Raw genomic sequence first — 18,950 nt, 5'->3', positions numbered from 1 at the left:
CCCCGAAAAAGGAAAAATTCACAATTTCATCATATACTCCCGTAATACCATCGTAGCCTTCCTATTCGTACACCACTGAACGCCCTGATCCAACGCAGTCAAACCCTCAGCACATTTCAGTCGAGGATCAGCACCAGCTTGTAATAGAATAACAACAAGCTCAACAAGATCCTGCAAAACAGCTATAAAAAGCGGTGTTTGGCCGGAGCCATTCCTTGCATTCACGTCCGCAGCACGCGGACCTCGAAGTAAGAGCTCCACAATAGAAATATGGTTTCGTTCCACGGCCGCATGTAAAGGAGTCGTGCCAGCGACATCAGGATTCAATAAATCGACCCTTTCACAATTCTTGAGTGTAGAAACCATCTCCTCGTCGCCGGCTATTGAAGCAACAAGAAGTGGACATTGATGTTTCCACGAATCACTCAAATTGGGATCCGTTTTAGACCACGTGAGTAAATACTCCACAACAGAACGATGTCCCCGTTCAACGGCAATTGAAAATGCGCCTCGGCCATGGAGTCCACTGGAGCTATTGGAATGCGCATGACCATGACCATGATGGCCATGGCCATTTATCGCGCCATTTCCATTGGCGGTACCATTTCCATTCGTAATGGCAGTGCCACTCACACCGTTCGGATCAAGTCTGTCCCCGAAATACGTAACGAGGTACTCGACAATCTCCAATTGACCTGAAATAGCCGCGTAAAAGAAAACATGTTGACAATGCGCGGGACTCTCGTCGCCATCTAGAATATATCGTAGATGCGAGGCCAGTATTAAATCGACGTCAATTCCGCGCTGAGATGCGCGCGACAACGCGGTCGAGCCTTGCGTGTTGGAAACGCGGGGATCAACGCGTGAGCCACTGCTTAGGAGAACGGGTATCATTTCAGGTCGTAAAGTTACGGCGATCATGAGGGCTGTATCGCCGAATTTATCTTGGAGGTTTGGATCGGTTCGATCATCTTTTAAGAGGGCGCGGACGATGGGAGCATGACGATGTTTGATAGCCCATGTTATTGGGGGACGGATGTATTTGCGATCTCGAGAGTTGGGGTTTGTATCGGGGTGAGTGAGGAGAAGGGATAGAACGTCTAGACTGCCATGGTAGGCTGCTAGCATTAATGGAGAACATCCTTTTATAAGGTGAGCCTGGTCGGAAACGGTTGTTACGTCTGCGCCGGCGGAGATGGAGGCTTGTGCTATTGGGGCGTGGTTGTGGATTGCGGCCCAGCAGAGGGCTTGCGAGGATTGTTGAGCGTCTAGTCTGTAGAGGGAGGAGATAAGGAGAGCGAAGGTGGAGTGATTTAGTTGGGTTAAGGCGCTGAGGGCGGATAAATCGAGGTAGGAGGAGATATGTAGGAGGATTTCTTGAGGAAGATCGCCCAGGCCGCAGGGTCCGGAGTCGGGGTCCTGGTCCATGGTAGGATGGAGGGGCGTGGGAGCATTGGATGAGGGTAGACTGGATGGAATGGAATGGATCGATGGTGGTGGTTATGAAGGATAACTGGAGGTGAGCATGGCTTATCCCTAAAATGAGGTGGATGGTCTCATGCGTGGAGATGCGATAATGCACAAGTATCGGGGTGGGTTGATGTCGGTGGTCGGTGCCAGTGCTAGTGCTTGTGCTAATTTCTAGTGCCAATGCGGATGCAGCGGCCACGGACTCGGGAGCATCCGATCCAGGGCCATACCGAAGGAAGAAAGATGCAAAGGGAGGAGGATGTGGAGTGGTGCAGTTGGAGAGATCGACGCATGTGCGTGTGGGGGCGGATCGACGGGCTACCAGAATTGCGACGAAACTCAGTGGACACTCGTCCGTTTCAAAGTGGTTGCAGCAGTAGGCAGCTGTATAGATGGTGGCTGTGTAAGAACCCTGAGGTATCCCATAGCTGAAGGTGTATGATGAGTGAATTCTTGAATCAGACAATTGGGAGGAATTGAGGTGAGGTTGAAAGGATATCAAATGGTAATTTATGCTGATGTAAGGTAATTCTGGTATGGTATTGTAATCACGATAAGATATGGTTTCCCCGGCGACTTCATTGAACAGTCACGCTTCCCTTTTTGATATTCCACGTATGTATGTGACCCTTTTTAAATAACCTCCCAGGAATATCTGGAAGTTAATTTTCTCGCAGATGTCATGATGTACTCTCCGCAGAAGCCTCCAAAGTCCCCCACCGCAGTGCGACTGCGAGGTCTCTTCAAAGATGGCGGCTGGTGTTGCGACTGCCAAGAACGACCGCCCGCCATCAAGCTTCAGGTCAAGAAAGAAGGCAGGAATCATGGTAGATATTGTACGTGATGCTCTTAAATCACATATTATTGAGCTCCATTTTAGCTGACAAACTAAGTCTATACTTGTCAGAAGCCTCGCGCACAGCAGTGTTCATTCTTTCTGTGGAAGGAGGAAGCCGAACCCCGCGAACAAGCCGTCGTTCTCTCCAACTCGCGATCCGAAGACGACCTACAATATCCTACTCTCCCCCCCCCTTCAACACCTACAAGGGCACCGCCGCGCGGAGGTCTTCTCACCCCGCAAACCGAACGACGCTTTATCGACGCCCCACCTCGCCATGCCTATGTTCCACCGCCTCCAAAGAGCGCAAAGGCTCGAATGATGGCAGAGGACTCCGACGACTTTGGTTGGGACGATAACTCCGACGAGAACAACGAATTAACTGAACTCTCCAATAGCCAATCGATTGAGTCAATTCTTTCGCAACCAAATTTCCACCCAGATCAACCATACAAAGCAGCCCGCACCCCGACGAAGACATCGCCCGGGAAGCGCAGGTTATTTGAGTCTAGTTTCTGCGAGCATGATACCACAAGTAACTCCTCAACAATACCAACTCCAGCCTCTACTCGCTCGACTATGCCTTCTCAATATCCTCCGTCTTCAGCGGAGCTATGTATGACACCAACACCAAGTAAATACCGGGACGTTTTCAGTTCCGAGAATATGCCCGGCATGTCTAGCCTGGCGATTGAAGCAAATTCAATCATTGAGAAGCATAACGTGGTCCTACCTAATCAGGCGAGAGACGAGCTAGTTGAGCTTCTGAATCGCCATCACCTGAAGCTGCAAGGTGTGAATAAAGGAAGAGAGATCACCCGAGAGGCATTGAAGAAAAGGGAACAAGAACTTTTGGCAAAGGATGCGGAGATAAGGCGTTTGCAAGATAGTATTACAAGTTTAAGGGCACAGAAAGAGATGGATCAAAGTATCATTGATTCTATGAGCAGTGGACGATTTGAATGAGTTGGAAGTTGCTAAATTTCCAATGGTAATTAATGATTTATGACAATACCAGTACATCCAAGAGTTAATGTTCTATGTTCTACTAGCAATTTCAGTTACTTCATAGTTGCTTATGTAGATATACTCCATGATTCACTTATCGCGCGGTCGTGTAGAATTAAAAACAAGATTGAGGTGCATAGTACTCTTTCATCCCATCCATGTATCCCAGCCTTTCCAAACACTGTGAATAGGCCAACTGCTCCAGTATATATACCCAGAGCTCCAGCAGGTATTGATTTATGAATAGAATCATCTTCTATTATTTCCAAGCATTCGAGTACCTTTCCTTCGCAAGTCTCTTATACATAAACACCCGAGCTAACCCCATTAAGCAAGGCGTATCGCGATAAGCAAATCACGTGGTTGATAAGAAGCGCAATTTGGATTATTCGATGCGCTCGAGTCAACTCATACGATTCCCACTGAAACACTATAAACCTCCAGGCTACCTCAAGCCTCCTGGAAACTATTCTCCTCTCGATGGAGTCGAAGAACGACCAGCGCATCCAGGTCCCTCGCGAACTGCCCGCCATGTTTCGCCCACCAGTCAACCGGGCAATGCGGACTCTCGATCGATCATTCTTTCGCAAGACTGTTCCCCTCTCCTCGGCCAAGATCTTCAAGAACTCAGAGATCTCACGCTTGCGCAAGGAATTGGCCTCGACGAAGGATCTTTTAGCGCTTCCGCGGCTGTCGAGTGTACAGGAAATTAAGGAGCAGGATGGATCTGTTCGGAAGGCGCTCCTGCTGCGAGAGACATTGAAGCATGATGGTGAGTACATTGAGATTGAAGCTACAGTTTTTGGGAGAGTGAGGGCTTATATTATTATCATAGACAAGTCAACCTGGTCGCCCACTGTTACTGAGCTCGTGGAGAAGGGAACCATGGCTGTGGCACCCTTCGACCTTACATTGGAGTACGATTATTGGAGCTACGGTATGACCAATGGCTGCGCATTTATAAAGATCGATATTGAAGCCACTAACACAATTCAGCTGAGATCATGAGCGCCATTTTGCCCGAGCAGGAAAACGTAGAGGTCCCCCAAGGATTCACACAAGTGGGGCACGTTTGTATGTTTCTGCCCAACAGTCTAGTGATACGTTAATCACAAGGAAAGCATGAACAGCTAACAATAGTAGTACATTTGAACCTCCGTGAGCACTGGCTCCCATTCAAGTACCTCATCGCTGAGGTCTTGAAAGACAAGAACCCCACCGTCCGCACCGTCATCAACAAAACCGAAGATGTCGGCTCGCAGAGCCAATTCCGCACATTCCCCTTCGAGCTACTAGTTGGTGACAATGACTTGAATGTCGTGCAGCACGAACAAGACTGTGAATTCCACTTCGATTATGCCCGGGTATACTGGAACAGCCGTCTGGAAACCGAGCATCGACGCCTTGTGGAAAAGTTCCAGCCAGGACAGATGGTCTGCGACGTGATGGCGGGCGTTGGACCTTTCGCTGTGCCAGCTGGAAAGAAGAGAATCTTTGTCTGGGCCAATGATCTGAACCCGCACGGGTATGAGGTCATGGAGGACGCCGTTCAGCGTAACAAGGTCGCGGACTTTGTCACCCCGTTCAACAAGGACGGCAGGGATTTCATCCGTGAGTCAGCGAAGCAACTTCTTGAGGCTGAGCCCGTCACTGTTACAATTCAACCAAAGGCAAGAAGAGAGAAGAAACGAAAGGCAGATGGGAGTCAAGAACCTCAAACCCAACCTCAGGCCCCAGCTCAGGTATACAATCGCCCTTCCGTCGTGGACCACTATGTGATGAATCTTCCCGCCACCGCGATTGAATTCCTCGACGCTTTCCAAGGCGTGTATGCAGGACAGGCAGCCCGTTTCGAGCCTCAAACTTCTCAGAAGCTGCCCATGGTGCATGTCTACTGTTTCTCTGGACACTCGGACAACGAGCTGGACGATCATGTTGATATCTGCGAGCGTATCTCCGAGCGTATCGGGTACAAGATCACTCCTGAGGACCGTGTGGATGGTAGTGGAAATTCAGCTATTGAATTGGCTATTTACAATGTGAGACTGGTTAGTCCCAAGAAGCAGATGTTCTGCGCCAGTTTCCGCATTCCGCCTGAGGTTGCTTTTCGGAAGTAGTTTGTCAGGAGTGAAAAAGTACATATAGGATAGACAAAATTACAGATACCCTTTTTTAACTCCAATTTCAAATGTAAATTCGTATGGTCGTAGTATGATTGCAGTGCAATGTGCCATTGTGATGAGGCCTTAAGGAAGTCCTTCTATACGGTGAAGACCAAATATATACTTCCAGGGGGAAGGAACCATCCCAGACACGACGTACCTGCCTTCCAGAATTTTTGACCAGGCAAACACTCAATTTTCTACGATCTTCTTCTTTTCTTTCAATCTCCCAATTCACTTTTCACTGCAACGTATTGCATTTCAACACTAAACACTTTCTACGCTTTACACCGATTGAGTGCATCACTGGGTACTGTACCATGGAGACCCACAAGGCGGTGGACTCACCGCCTCGAACTGCCCAACGAACCAGCAGATTCAACCTCGAGATGGTACCTTTGATCCCACAAGCAATCGCAACCAACCACGCGACGTACGACAACCGCACCAACGGACTTCGATTCACAATGGAACACATTCAACTACCACCCGCGACGCATCGCAAGCGTGTGTTGCCGCAAGGCGAGCTGGAGGCGGCGTCGACGCTGAAATTGGGGGCGGATCAGAATACGCATACGTTGTCGTTGTCTGAGGCTCGACTGGTTATTCACAAGGTTTTGGAGAATAAGCGTCGTGGTGGAAATAAATATGAAGAGCCTGAGTATGTTTGAATCCTGTTCAGCAGTGAGAGATGTGAAGTGTTCTAGCTACATGGATGGTTTCTGGCTTGTGGGTGGAGGATATTGGAGAAGTGGTGGGAAGTATGGTATGGCAGAACTGAGGACTGATTATCGTGTTGCTGTAGGACTCTGGATAAGACCCTTGTTTATCTAGATGTATTTGCGCGATTCAAGGATGAAGAGAATATCAAGGCGGTGGAACGTTTACTGAACTCGCACACGGAACTGGAAATGTTTGAGCGATCGCAACTGGGTAAGTTTCCAAGTGCCGTGATTCTTTGCCTTGGAGGCCAGGATCTATGTTTTCCATTTTTCCGGACCAGAGTTGGGGTGGAGAGGGGGGCAAATATGATCTTGGCTCAGGGATCCTTGGGTGGCGACGGAGATGAGTCCCCTCAACTCAGGTCCAAACCTGGTTATTTGAACTCCAACGGGAAAAGGACTAAAGAGGAAATGACCTCGGCAGGGATGGGGACAGCGGGCTGACGAATTGAATGAATAGGGAGTTTGTGCTGCGATAATGCGGAGGAGGCGAAATCGCTGATCCCGAGTTTGCAAAATAAGATTGGGGATGGGGATTTGCAGGAATTGCTGGATGAGTTGACCAAGCTGCGCAACTTTACCGAGTGATCTATCTATGAGATTATTGGGATAGATGACTGTATGGCTACTGGATATAGTAGTGCAGCTTAAATTTGGGAGCATGGAGTTTGGCGTTAGGAAAAGTCCGTGACCAATCAGGGCGGCTTTATTTCTGCATATACAACAATACAACAAATAGTATTGTCATACTATGTACATTGATCTTTAGCCGGTGCCGATATCAGGTTACTCTTAGTCAATGGTAATATATGTGGTGTAGTGTCGATCCGAGATTGACCGGGTCAGCGTTTTTGAGTAGGCGAGCACATGTCGGGGAGGAGAATCGAGGAACTCCGGACTCCACCGTGGGGCGGGATAAACTCGTTCAAACTCGTTAAACTTGCAGGATGTGGGGTGATGATTGGTTCTGTTCAGTGTTATCATGGGCAGCCGATTGGTTGTGTCCATTGCACATAGTTATATACAGTACAGTACATATATAGTAGTACATACTCCGTAGTTAACTAGTGACTTGTAGATTATTCAGCTGGAATATATAGATGTGTTAACTATCATCTACATGTATACTTTTATCTATACTATACGGCTCTTCTAGACCATCAATATTATATCTAGGATATAAATATGATATCTCGTACTACTTTCTATGTACATAGTTATACTGTTACTGACTGCGGTGTACACATCTCCGATCTTTGTGATTACCTACAATGAATGACATAAGCAGGATTCTAACTGGACCGCCCGATTAATTCGTACGTAACAGTCCAGTCCAACCAATCACATCTCTCCGTCTTATCAGAAATGACAATTTCACCGTGCTAATTGGGGCCAATCTGTTACGAGAGCAAAAAGAACGATCGTCTGCTTTCGGTCGAGTTAATAGCGATGTCATCATCCTCCAATTTCTCCAGATTAGACTATCTTTTTACTTTTTTTTTATATTATTATTATTCTACACCTTCAACCTCAATCTCAATCTTCAAGGCTTCAGGAATGACCGAACGCACCATTCGGCATCTTATCCTACTGCACTCTCTCGCGGGTACAGCCTGCCATTGATATCCCCATCTATATCGAGTCTAGCTACATTCCAGGGATCTAGTTATAGTACGGATCTACACTACACCGTTTAATCTCCAACATAAGCGGTATATCCCAAATTTCACCTGATAACAACTTGCTTCCTTGTGGTGGTCGTGATAAGCTTATTCAGTATCTTCCATCTGAACTTGTCTGCTATCTCCTACTTTCCCCGGACACCCCGGACTTCCCACATTTCAATAATCAGGGTTCATAATCTTCCGCTATAAACTCCTCATGGCGACCGTTATTACTATCCAGCCTTCTTCAACGGCGACTCCAACCTCCCACTCACCTTCTCTCCACCGTCGACATCCCTCTACTTCTACCAATCTCTCTCCCTCGCCGATCTCCGTTCACTCTTCATTACCCCGATTGGGTAGGGATGGAGCCAGCTGTGACGCTTGTCTTCGTCGAAAGAGCCGTTGCGCTATGAATGAACTCGTCAACAAGTGCTACTCCTGTGACTTTCATCGACAGGAGTGTACATTCACTCTCACAACCGACGCCCCAATTAAGAAGCGGAAATTAGAAGATTCTCCGCAAGAACTCGAATCTGTCAAACGGTATGTCTTGGAGGACAAAAGTATACCCAAAAACAAAAAGTGATCCAAGGTAAACTAATTTATCCTTTTCCAAGACCTTCGGTACAATCTCATCCCCCCGACTCAGTACGTTTACAACAAGGCGCCATGATTCGTCCCGGATTCTTCAATCAGTCCACCCAACATATAGGCATGACCACCGAGTTAGAGCCGGCCCTCCTCGAGTACCTACCACTAGACGAATATGACGAATGCACAGTTCATAAATCTCGCATACGACGATGTGCCGATGACTGTACTTTTATGCGTGTCGTTGATACCCCACCCATCGGTGACTCGCAGACAGGGTCACTTGATGCTATTGAGGGGTTGGTGGCTCCGTATGGGGCAACTTTGATTGAGAAGTTCTTCGACCATGTTCACCCTTCTTTCCCCATCCTAATGGAAGATGCTTTTCGACAATCTTATCGGGAACGACGCCAATTGTCTCCGTTACTTCTCGCCGCTGTCTACGTGCTTACTCTCAAGTTCGTTGACGTTGGTGCTTCCTCCCAAACTGCACGTCGTCCAGATGCCGCACGACTAGAGAGCACAGCGTTGAAATTGCTGATTGAATCCCTGCCATTTCCCAGTATTTCGACTATTCAGGCCGGTCTGTTGTTGACGCAAAAATCCACATTGGCTACGGCTTCATTGAATGGGCAGTTGGTGACTGCATGCTTTGAGTTGGGCCTCCACCAAGATTGCTCGAACTGGCGTATGAAGACGTGGGAGAAGGGTCTACGGAAACGACTAGCGTGGGCTCTTTATATGCAGGATAAGTGGTCTTCTCTAGTACACGGCCGACCCTCACAGATCTTCGCTTTCAACTGGACGGTCAAGGATCTTGTTGAGGATGACTTCTCCGATGCATTTCTCTCCGGCACAGACTCTGCCCACGACTCGGCAGCCGTTGGACACGGCCCACTTCTATTCTGCCATATGGTTGCTCTCACAACTATTCTTTCGGACATTCTGGACCGTTTCTATACACTACGAGCCATCGAGGATTTTGCCGCAGCTGGCAATCAGCGGACCCGCATCATCCTCGAAAAGGCCAAGCCAGCCCAAATCAGATTAAAAGAATGGTTCTCCTCCCTACCCGCAGCATTGAAAATGGAATCGTCAACTGGTGAACTCGTCGAGACTATCACCGACGAACACGCTCGCAACGGTGCCCTTCACCTCGCCTACTTCGCCACCGAAATTACCTTACACCGCTGCATCGTGCGTTCCCTCGCAACAGACGGCACAGACTCCTACCTGGCCCATATCTGTCGGTCTGCCGCAAAGACTCGTCTCATTTCCGCAATGGACTTCGTCAACCGTCTACGCCCAGCACACCTGCGCTCATTCTGGCCCGCCTCAGCCCGAACAAACTTCTCGCTCATCGGTTCCTTCGGCATGCTACTCCGCATCACAGCTCCTACCAGCGAAGAGGCAGAGTTTTATCGCATTCGACTTTGCGAGTACCGCTGGACACTCAGCGTGAGTCATAAGAATGCCGAATTCATGAGTTTTGCCCTAGAAAGTCTCGATAATGCAACCGCCTTCGACAAGCATGTTCCCGCTAAACCTAATATCGATGAACTCATGGCTTCCGTGAAGCAAGCTCCCCGTGTTTCTCTCATCGGTACATATGACGATGCCATGGCCGAAGCAGAAGCTACTCATGGCCCGGGCTCCTCGTCTGTCATCTCTGGACTTGCTTCTCCTGCCACATCTGTTAGTGACATTGATGAAAACGATGCACCTATGCTTTAAACATCCCACCTCTCAACATTTCTCACCTCCCTCTTCTTTCTCGCTCATACCCTTCACAATCCCACGAATGGCGTCACGGAAAACGCAGATGAAGCGCATGTTTTTTTTTTTCTCTCTGGATTTCACAAGTGACATTGTCACAAAAGGACCGAGCAATGCTTTAAATGATGGATTTCAATATGGTTTTTTTTACTGGTTTGGATTACCCCGGAACGCGCTGGATTTCAATGTACATATTAGATGATATAGATGGTCATGAATTACGATTCTTCATTCAAACTACTTTTCACTATAACTAGAACAGCCTGAACAGAACACAAATATCGGCCGTGCCTACTGAGCTTCCGTCTGACGGGCTTAATATCCCACGCTGTATACTACCAATAAACTTTCCGAAAGTACTCAGGCTCAGTTGGCCTTCGCTTCACAGCCTCGCCTTCTCCATTCTGTCTACCGGAATACTGCTTAATACTGTATTTTCTATGACTCTCACGAGGATAACCGATGTAGACAGATGGATGTATCGGTTTCCGACGGTGCAGTATCTTATTGGCTTTCACATCAAACCATACTCCACCTATTGGCATTGATCATGATGCGAGGAGTCACACTCACCCATCGAGGATTTTTATTTGTAAAAAGAATCAGGTCAGTCGCATGCCCCGCAGTAGTCGGGAAGAATGTTAGTGGTACTGTATGTGCTTTCATAGGACTCGAGGCTTCGGTTCTTGAATTGATCTTCATGAACAGAAGGTTCGGACTGATGTAAGAGTTTGATATGAATGTTTTACATATTGCTGCATGTAAATATTAGACATGCAATATGGAACCTTGAAACGTCTTCTGGACAAGGTGTCTAGCCATTAGGTGGTGCAATATCTTGCTTTAGATAGAAACTTCGCTTATTTGACTCATAGTAGGCGAGGTTCAAGCTCGAGTTCCAAGATCGCCGATCTCTTCTACAGGTTTCTTTTTTTGAGTACTGAGTCTGGGAAATGATTTCGAAAAACTTAGATTGAAGATTTTGTTAAAACTACGGGAGTCATGAGTCCAGCGAAATGCAATGATCATCTCTTAAATTTTATTGGCAGATTCGAGAAGCTGAGGTGCGCCAACAACATCCCGGTTCCAGGATATTCGAGCATATTTCATAACTCAAGCCACTCCGTCATCGAGGCTGTATTTTAACCTTTTACTCGGGGTAGAACCGAGATCTTTATTGCATGATTGTGGCTCAGGCCACACTGGAGTACTATTTCTAGCTCTGGAAGGTGGCATGGGTTTGGTACTGATTCCAGCCTTTTAGCCACCCGTAAATACATTCCTCATCTCGGATAGCTCAACCACCTTCCGATTATAGTATTTCATACACAGATTGATAGTTCACTCGGGTAAATAGTGGCTGTGTATGTGGCTTTGTATAGACGTGTTGCGTGTTGAACTTCGTTGGTCTGTACATGATGAATCATAGATAACTAATAACTACCGCCGTTACGGCAAGGCTCATGCCATAGGATCTAACCCACATTATGGCTACAACAACTTGAAGCATGCTATATCATGGATAGGAGATTCTAGGTGACCTAGGTCATTATGAAGACCAAAGAGATTGAGCCAAGATGTTTCCGCATCATGTGTAGACCTGAAGCCGACCTAGCCGCCTCAAGCGGCTCATAGCCCTGAACCGACCCAGTACCGTCAAATTCGGTATATCAGTGGGCCATACAAACAGAGCAGAGTCTGAGTCTGTACCGTAATATCGTAGCCTCGCTTATGCGGAGAAGTTTTCCTGTGCCCCGGATTCCCATCTACTCGGCCGGAGCGGGTGCTACGCCTACTCTATGCCGGGGGCGGAGACCCCCGACAAGCGGCGAAATCGGCAAGCCGAACGAACAATAAGAACGACACAGCCACATATGGCTCGGCACTCCCCGCGTCGGCCGAAGGAACCCTGGACAATAACAAAAAAATAGCTGAGGGTCATTAGCTCTGATAGAGATTTCGATCTCAGTCTCGCTGAATGATCTATTGTAGGATAAACTTTTCCAGGATTTTGGAAACGCATGCATAGTAGAGGAGTGCCTATCTATAAGTAAGGCCGATCTCCACGGGGATAGTTCTGTCCTGAGGATATGACATGTTAATTTCTTCAAGACACATTGATTCCGATCTCAATGTCATCACTCCAATATGAAGATCTACATCTCGATGATATCTCTTGGCGTATATGGGTTGGAACATTGACAACTATCATTCCTGCTACTATCGTAGTGGTCTTACGATTTGTTGCCCGGTATGTTTCACGAGCTGGACTTTGGTGGGATGACTATACTATTGTGATATCTCTGGTAGGTGTTTCAAATGGCACCGCGCAAGACTGTTACAGAAACGTTTGCTGATATTCTAATGTTGCAGGTACTCAACTGGGCCATGGATGCTTTAAGATGGGCCCAAGTTCTTCAGTTCGGTTTGGGAAAACATAACTACCAAATAACAGATGCTACATTTCAAAGCTTTGGAAAAGTATATAATTTCCTAACCCCGCTGCATAGAGTTCTTAGCTAATTCCAATGTAGACTTTTATTGGCAGCCAGGTCATTTATTTTACAACGGCCGTTTTCACAAAAGTCTCCCTCCTCCTACTATACTACCGAATCTTCGGTGTCGTGCGCACCTTTCGCTGGGCCCTTTGGATCTCATTTGGCCTTGTAATCTCATACTTCATATCCTGCACAATTGTATCGATTGTATCGTGCTCTCCAGTTCCAAAATTTTGGGACCCAAGTTTACCTGGATACTGTATCGACGAAGTCGCTTTCTTCCGCTGGAACGGATTCGCCAATATGGCATTAGACATACTAGTCCTTTGTCTTCCATATCCCATGGCCTGGCGATTACAAACATCCATTCGACAAAAGTTCATTCTGACCGGAATATTCCTTCTGGGAGGGTTGTAAGTCTTCATTTGATGCTGAAATTATAACTTTGTGCTAACTACAGTAGTGTTTGCGTGGTGTCTGTTCTCCGAATCGTGAGTTTTGACTTTGTTACTCTTGAAGATGTCACGTACGTTAGCGTCACCCCGTCGACATGGTCTTCCATTGAACAATCGGTTGGTGTCATTTGTGCATGTCTGCCGACTCTTCGGCCTCTCGTCCGTAGGCTGTACGGAGCCTCGAGTAATACTCCTGAGTGGCGATCAGGGAGTACTCCAAATTCTTCTCAAAGATCATCGTTCCCTCTACGTAACTCGTGTGCAGATGAGGAAAATAGCCCCGGGATCGCGGTACCATCTTGTCCGCAAGAAGTGCGAAAGAGCGAGCCGCAATGTTCAGACCCTCAGCCATCTGCTCCTGGTGAAGGACAAAGTATTGACGAAGGCAAAAGTCAAGCTTTACGACCGGTTTCATTTGCATGATATGACTGATTGCGAATTTTGTTTCTATGGTGGAAATTGAGCATAAGATTTAGTGATACCCCAAATTTTGATATTGCGTCTACCCTCGCCATGACACGGCTCGAAAAAATGGGCTAATGGTAGTCATCCTAAAAACATTGCTTCAAAGAATGACCTTGAAAAGCTTGCGAGGCATCGTTGATGAGCTCCTACGCCATTTGATACCCAGTAGTATGAGCCATCATGGATGCCGTATGGCGTAGTGTACTACATAGTCTTAGTATTCAGTTTGCAAACCAATAAAATTATCAAGTAAATTCTGTTCTTGACATTTCAATTTTCGCAGATAAAGCTGAAAAATAAATATAGAATACAATGCACAAAGGATCTGCGAAATCCATCTATCTGTACAAAACATGCTGCAAAACATGCATCACATCCTCGTCAAGCATTAAACAACAAGGTTTGACTCGCTTGATTTAAATCTCCTCGGCCGAAAACACAACTTTACACGAGTTACTTCATGATCGTGCCTCAATCTTAGGTGTGTCCTCGGCATCTTCAACCACCACGGCACCCTCTTCCAGCAACTCCTCTGGTGTCTTGACTCGCACTTCCATAACACGCATAATGGTGTAGCGGTGCTTGCTCTTGGCAGTTTTAGTGTGCCGTTGTCTCCGTTTGGTCTTTTCCTTGATGCGCAGGGGCTCGGCTTCAGTGCCGGTCACGCGAACTCTGCACTCGAACAACCGCTCGTCAACATGCGGAGCACCCTTCAATGTGAAGTCGCGAGATCCCACCGCAGAAGCGCGGTTGAATCGGAGGATGTCACCTGGCTTGACCTTGGGCATCAGGAAAGGCAGACGAAGGTGATCACCGGCGGTCAAAAGGTAAGGACGCGAGTGCAGCTCGGCGACGACGTAGTGTGGAGACTGCCCAGCCAGATGAGGGAGGCTTGACATAACGGACTTGGTCACTTCAAGTGGCGAGTCGAAAGTAGGTGCAACGGGTTGCTTTTGAATGGGGACATCTGCGCGAGTTTGAGGAGTGATGGTGTTGATTGTAGAGGTCGGGGTAGAAGGTGCCTTAGAGCCCTGCTGGGTCTCTGGCTGGGTATCTTGTGCACGGGGGGTGGCTCCGAGAGGGGTTTCAGGGTTCGGAGAGTGAGGTTGAGACTGAGACTGTTGTTGAGTCGTGCGAAGCCAAGCGGTTTGGTGCAGACAAGCTCGTTGAGGAAGGGGAGCTGCTGAAATCGAGGACGGGGCTGCGAATCGCAATTCGGAGGCAAAGCCCCGGAGGATAGAGCGAGAAAACATTGTGAAAGAACCTTTCCTAGCACTCAAGACGAATTGAGGGCGGAAATGGCTCTGTTGGTCGTTGAGGATGCAAAGACGGCGCTCCGTTGCGGTCGAGAAAATCCACGCCGGCGCCGACGGCCGCTTCGTCTGTCGTAGTCACGTGATGACCGACATAGACATTTGTACTCGGGGCTTTCGATCATTATCTGCCATAGAAAAAAGATAAGACAGAAGAGTAAAATAGATTTCAATATAAAATAAAGTCTCCGCTAAAACATACTCTTCCTCCAATCTTCAATCTGGTGAAATTTGATTTTTTCCGTTTATGGTTGCCCCGGTTGATAAGAAGTCACGTGTTCCTCTATCTTTGCCGCCGAAACAACTTTTTCGCGATTAGATCTTGCAGACCTCAACTTCATCCTTCAAGCGGTACTTATTCTGCATTCATCATGGTATGTTTATTGGATATTCCCTGTCTAATCTCTGCGTATGCAAAGTTTTCTAATCGATATTTTCACCTATAGCCTCAGAACGAGTTCGTCCAACCCCGCCCACCGCAATGTTATAATTCCCGATCCCAACTAACCCCCCACCAGGTATATCGAGCGCTGGCAAAAGCAGCACGGTAAGCGACTCGATCATGATGAGCGAGCTCGTAAGCGCCATGCTCGTGAATCCCATAAGCAGTCATACGATGCCCAGAATCTCCGTGGTTTGAGGGCCAAGCTGTACCAGCAGAAGCGTCACAAGGAGAAGATACAGATGAAGAAGCGCATCAAGGAGCAGGAAGAGAAGAATGTCAAGTCTTCTGCCCCCGACGAGCCCTCCAAGACTCCCTTGCCCCAGTACCTGCTCGACCGATCCCAGGCCACCAACGCCAAGGCTTTGTCCAGTGCTATTAAGGACAAGCGAAATGAGAAGGCCGCCAAGTTCGCCGTTCCCCTGCCTAAGGTTAAGGGTATCAGTGAAGAGGAGATGTTCAAGGTTGTCAACACCGGAAAGAAGACCCACAAGAAGTCCTGGAAGCGCATGATCACCAAGCCCACCTTCGTTGGTAACGACTTCACCCGTCGTCCCGTCAAGTACGAGCGATTCATCCGACCCATGGGTCTGCGTTACAAGAAGGCCAATGTGACTCAGTATGTTATCTCGGTTCTCAGCGAGAGCTCACCGAGCTTTGTGCTAATATCTATCTACAGCCCCGAGCTCGGTGTCACTGTCCAGCTGCCCATTCTGTCCGTTAAGAAGAACCCCCAGAACCCTCTGTACACCCAACTCGGTGTTTTGACCAAGGGTACAATTATTGAGGTCAACGTCTCCGAGCTTGGTCTTGTCACGACCAGCGGTAAGGTTGTTTGGGGTAAATGGGCCCAGGTCACCAATGTGTAAGTTTTTGCGGATTCTTGTACCATTTAACGGGGTCCAAACTGACTATTCTTATCAGGCCTGAAAATGACGGTTGCGTCAATGCGTAAGCTCCTCTATCCATCTACCACACATAGGTCTTTCAGCTAACAGTCTTTTAGTGTTCTCCTCGTCTAGATCTACTTTCTGATGACAAGATTACTCCCTAACCTCCCTCCGGCAGACTTCGTCTGTCTTCGATACCACCTCTCCGAGCATCTTATGCTTGATTTGTTTCATGGTTCATATGATCTGGTTGATTAACCACGCTATTTCTTCGGTGTTCATGGCGCATTTTCCCAAGTCTTTGGTCTTTGGGCGAAAAGTATCCTGCATGCTTTTATTCCTCCGGGAATGTAGTTAGACTAGCTTAGCTATCACATAAATATCCGGCTTCTACCGGTTTGTTCCTCGGTCATACTAAAATCGACATTGTAATCGATTACTGCGTTACTATGTAGTACATCTCATCGTCGTTCTCGCTGCAACTCAGTCACAACCACATCAAATGTCATCGATACTATAGGCGCTGTGTAGAGCACCAGTGGATACTGTTAGGAGCACTTCGGAGATATCATCAAATCCGGTTCTAGAGACATCGTAGTCCGAGTCACTCAAACCCCAGAATATTGATTTCAAATCCGAGTCAGAGACTCGTCTATTATTATTGGATGCTCTTTGACAAGGCTATACATTTTGAAAAAAATAATTCCAAGTTGCTGGAACTATTCGGTTTTTGGAGTTTTAACTCCGGATATAAACCGATCATCCGCCAAGCCGTTCTATAAATTCGAAATTCCAGGAGATTGATGTTTGTTTTGGGCATAAATACTAGAAATCCACCTTGAACTAAGATTGATATTTTCCAATTTCTCGTTAGTAGCTGCTGTCGAACAATAGCTTGAACCTCTGACCAAAAATATCCAACAGCACGACACCATGGCTGAACCTGTTCCACCTACTGAGTTAGGTCGCCTTCGCGTCCTATCTTCAACAGCGGGAGTTCGAGTCTCCCCTCTTCAATTAGGCGCAATGTCTATTGGAGATGCATGGGCTGGTTTAATGGGGTCAATGGACAAAGAGTCTTCATTCAACCTGTTGAACGCCTTCTACGAAGCCGGCGGTAATTTCATTGATACTGCCAATGCATACCAAGACCAGCAATCCGAGCAGTGGCTGGGCGAGTGGATGCAGGCCCGTCAAAACCGTGATTCGATGGTATTAGCTACCAAATTTAGCTTGGATTATCGTGGATACGATCTTGGAAAAGGTCCACATATTGCCAATTTCTCTGGCAATTCTCGACGCGCCATCCACGTCAGTATTCGTGACTCGTTGAGAAATCTCCAGACGGACTATATTGGTAAGATCTTCGAAAAAGATATAACATTAATTCACTAGTTCTTATTTCTTTTTACAGACATTTACTATGTCCACTACTGGGATTATACTACCTCGATCAAGGAAGTTATGGATGCACTTCATATCCTCGTCGAGCAGGGTAAAGTACTATACCTGGGTGCATCTGACATACCCGCTTGGATAGTAGCAGCAGCAAACACATATGCCATTGATCACGGAAAGACTCCTTTCAGCATATACCAAGGGCGCTGGAACCTGTTGAAACGGGACTTTGAGCGTGACATTATACCTATGGCACGCCAATTCAATATGGCACTTGCCCCGTAAGCACCGTTATCACGAAGACGCAGAGCAAAATGCTTCCCTTCACAAGGGAGATAAAACGATGGCTGACTATTGATTGTTTATAGATGGGATGTTCTCGGAGGAGGAAAATTCCAATCCAAGGCCGAGATTGAAAGACGTAACAATGCCGGAGAAACACTTCGCAGTCGCCCAGGTGGAGTCGCCCACCAAACCGAAGATGAAATTCGAATAAGTGAAGCTCTCGCAAAAGTCGCATCTGAACACGGCATTGAATCTCTCACTGCCATTGCTTTGTCATATGTCATGTCCAAAGCCGGGAATGTTTTTCCTATCGTCGGAGGACGCAAGGTCGATCATTTGAAGGATAATATTCAGGCTTTGAGTATCAAACTTACTCAGAAGCAAATTGAGTATCTGGAAAGCGTTAAGCCGTTTGAAATTGGTTTCCCGCATGACTTTATTCCTGCTGATCCAAATGTCACTGGGGATTCGTTTTTGATTGCGAGAACGAATGCGATGAAGTTTCCGAACGCTTACAGGCCTACTTCGCTCTGAATGTTAGATCTAATAGTTCCTTGAACTATTGAGTTGTGAAATGAAGAATTCATTGAAGTCCAATTGCATTGCGCAGTACTAAGAAATTATCGTGTGTCTCATGATATCGTATACAGTAAAATCTTTAAGTAGGTGGTAGGGAAAAGCAGGTCAGAAATTCATGAAAATTCATCTGAGCACTTCGCCAAAGTTAGAATATGGGGTAAAAGTGGTGTTTATCATCCATGTATTCGGAGAACTCACATCTCAATTATTCAATTCGTCATACATTTCGAGAATCAGGCCCTTCTGCAGTCTGAAAAATGTCACTCGTCGTACTCGTCCCAACGATCAGCCTTAGCAGCCATGGAGACTCTTTGGGACTCCCAAAAGCTTGAAATTCGCTGCTTGATAGACTTCCAGTGGACGGACATGGTGGAGGGTTCGTATGACAATG

The 18,950-nt window shown here is 47.2% G+C and overlaps 9 protein-coding genes across 9 annotated transcripts; 7 read left to right on the top strand and 2 right to left on the bottom strand.

The window, feature by feature from the left end:
• Positions 1 to 18: 18 nt before the first annotated feature.
• On the bottom strand, positions 19 to 1,428 carry N7469_005564 (ankyrin repeat domain-containing protein; the record flags this gene model as incomplete). The annotated part of the gene is made up of 1 exon (XM_056644484.1): positions 19 to 1,428. One exon carries the CDS (start codon positions 1,426 to 1,428, stop codon positions 19 to 21), a length of 1,410 nt encoding a protein of 469 aa, XP_056501298.1.
• Positions 1,429 to 2,219: 791 nt separating this feature from the next.
• On the top strand, positions 2,220 to 3,274 carry N7469_005563 (uncharacterized protein; the record flags this gene model as incomplete). Its single annotated transcript, XM_056644483.1, has 2 exons — positions 2,220 to 2,306; positions 2,378 to 3,274. 2 exons carry the CDS (start codon positions 2,220 to 2,222, stop codon positions 3,272 to 3,274), a joined length of 984 nt encoding a protein of 327 aa, XP_056501297.1.
• A 522-nt stretch (positions 3,275 to 3,796) lies between these two features.
• On the top strand, positions 3,797 to 5,433 carry trm5 (tRNA (guanine) methyltransferase; the record flags this gene model as incomplete). Its single annotated transcript, XM_056644482.1, has 4 exons — positions 3,797 to 4,088; positions 4,152 to 4,253; positions 4,313 to 4,390; positions 4,460 to 5,433. 4 exons carry the CDS (start codon positions 3,797 to 3,799, stop codon positions 5,431 to 5,433), a joined length of 1,446 nt encoding a protein of 481 aa, XP_056501296.1.
• Positions 5,434 to 5,798: 365 nt separating this feature from the next.
• Positions 5,799 to 6,788, top strand: N7469_005561 (DNA-directed RNA polymerase II subunit RPB4; the record flags this gene model as incomplete). Its single annotated transcript, XM_056644481.1, has 3 exons — positions 5,799 to 6,139; positions 6,284 to 6,411; positions 6,661 to 6,788. 3 exons carry the CDS (start codon positions 5,799 to 5,801, stop codon positions 6,786 to 6,788), a joined length of 597 nt encoding a protein of 198 aa, XP_056501295.1.
• A 1,293-nt stretch (positions 6,789 to 8,081) lies between these two features.
• N7469_005560 (putative C6 transcription factor (OTam)) lies at positions 8,082 to 10,192 on the top strand (the record flags this gene model as incomplete). Its single annotated transcript, XM_056644480.1, has 2 exons — positions 8,082 to 8,410; positions 8,485 to 10,192. The coding sequence occupies 2 exons, from the start codon at positions 8,082 to 8,084 to the stop codon at positions 10,190 to 10,192; spliced, it is 2,037 nt and encodes a 678-aa protein (XP_056501294.1).
• Positions 10,193 to 12,366: 2,174 nt separating this feature from the next.
• On the top strand, positions 12,367 to 13,610 carry N7469_005559 (uncharacterized protein; the record flags this gene model as incomplete). The annotated part of the gene is made up of 4 exons (XM_056644479.1): positions 12,367 to 12,540; positions 12,608 to 12,715; positions 12,769 to 13,145; positions 13,193 to 13,610. The coding sequence occupies 4 exons, from the start codon at positions 12,367 to 12,369 to the stop codon at positions 13,608 to 13,610; spliced, it is 1,077 nt and encodes a 358-aa protein (XP_056501293.1).
• Positions 13,611 to 14,110: 500 nt separating this feature from the next.
• Positions 14,111 to 14,905, bottom strand: N7469_005558 (mitochondrial 54S ribosomal protein bL21m; the record flags this gene model as incomplete). Its single annotated transcript, XM_056644478.1, has 1 exon — positions 14,111 to 14,905. The coding sequence occupies one exon, from the start codon at positions 14,903 to 14,905 to the stop codon at positions 14,111 to 14,113; it is 795 nt and encodes a 264-aa protein (XP_056501292.1).
• Positions 14,906 to 15,336: 431 nt separating this feature from the next.
• On the top strand, positions 15,337 to 16,429 carry N7469_005557 (rRNA-processing protein NSA2; the record flags this gene model as incomplete). The annotated part of the gene is made up of 6 exons (XM_056644477.1): positions 15,337 to 15,339; positions 15,412 to 15,422; positions 15,484 to 16,026; positions 16,087 to 16,272; positions 16,332 to 16,358; positions 16,414 to 16,429. 6 exons carry the CDS (start codon positions 15,337 to 15,339, stop codon positions 16,427 to 16,429), a joined length of 786 nt encoding a protein of 261 aa, XP_056501291.1.
• An 801-nt stretch (positions 16,430 to 17,230) lies between these two features.
• Positions 17,231 to 18,514, top strand: N7469_005556 (Aldo/keto reductase; the record flags this gene model as incomplete). Its single annotated transcript, XM_056644476.1, has 3 exons — positions 17,231 to 17,654; positions 17,712 to 17,976; positions 18,064 to 18,514. The coding sequence occupies 3 exons, from the start codon at positions 17,231 to 17,233 to the stop codon at positions 18,512 to 18,514; spliced, it is 1,140 nt and encodes a 379-aa protein (XP_056501290.1).
• Between the last annotated feature and the right edge of the window lie 436 nt (positions 18,515 to 18,950).

The sequence above is a fragment of the Penicillium citrinum genome, assembly GCF_028827155.1.
Source record: "Penicillium citrinum strain IBT 23319 chromosome Unknown utg000004l:1.0-2404223.0:1.0-2405248.0, whole genome shotgun sequence".
Classification (NCBI taxonomy): domain Eukaryota; kingdom Fungi; phylum Ascomycota; class Eurotiomycetes; order Eurotiales; family Aspergillaceae; genus Penicillium; species Penicillium citrinum.
Note: the sequence above shows the minus strand (reverse complement) of the source record. Positions and strands in the feature narration are given on the sequence as shown.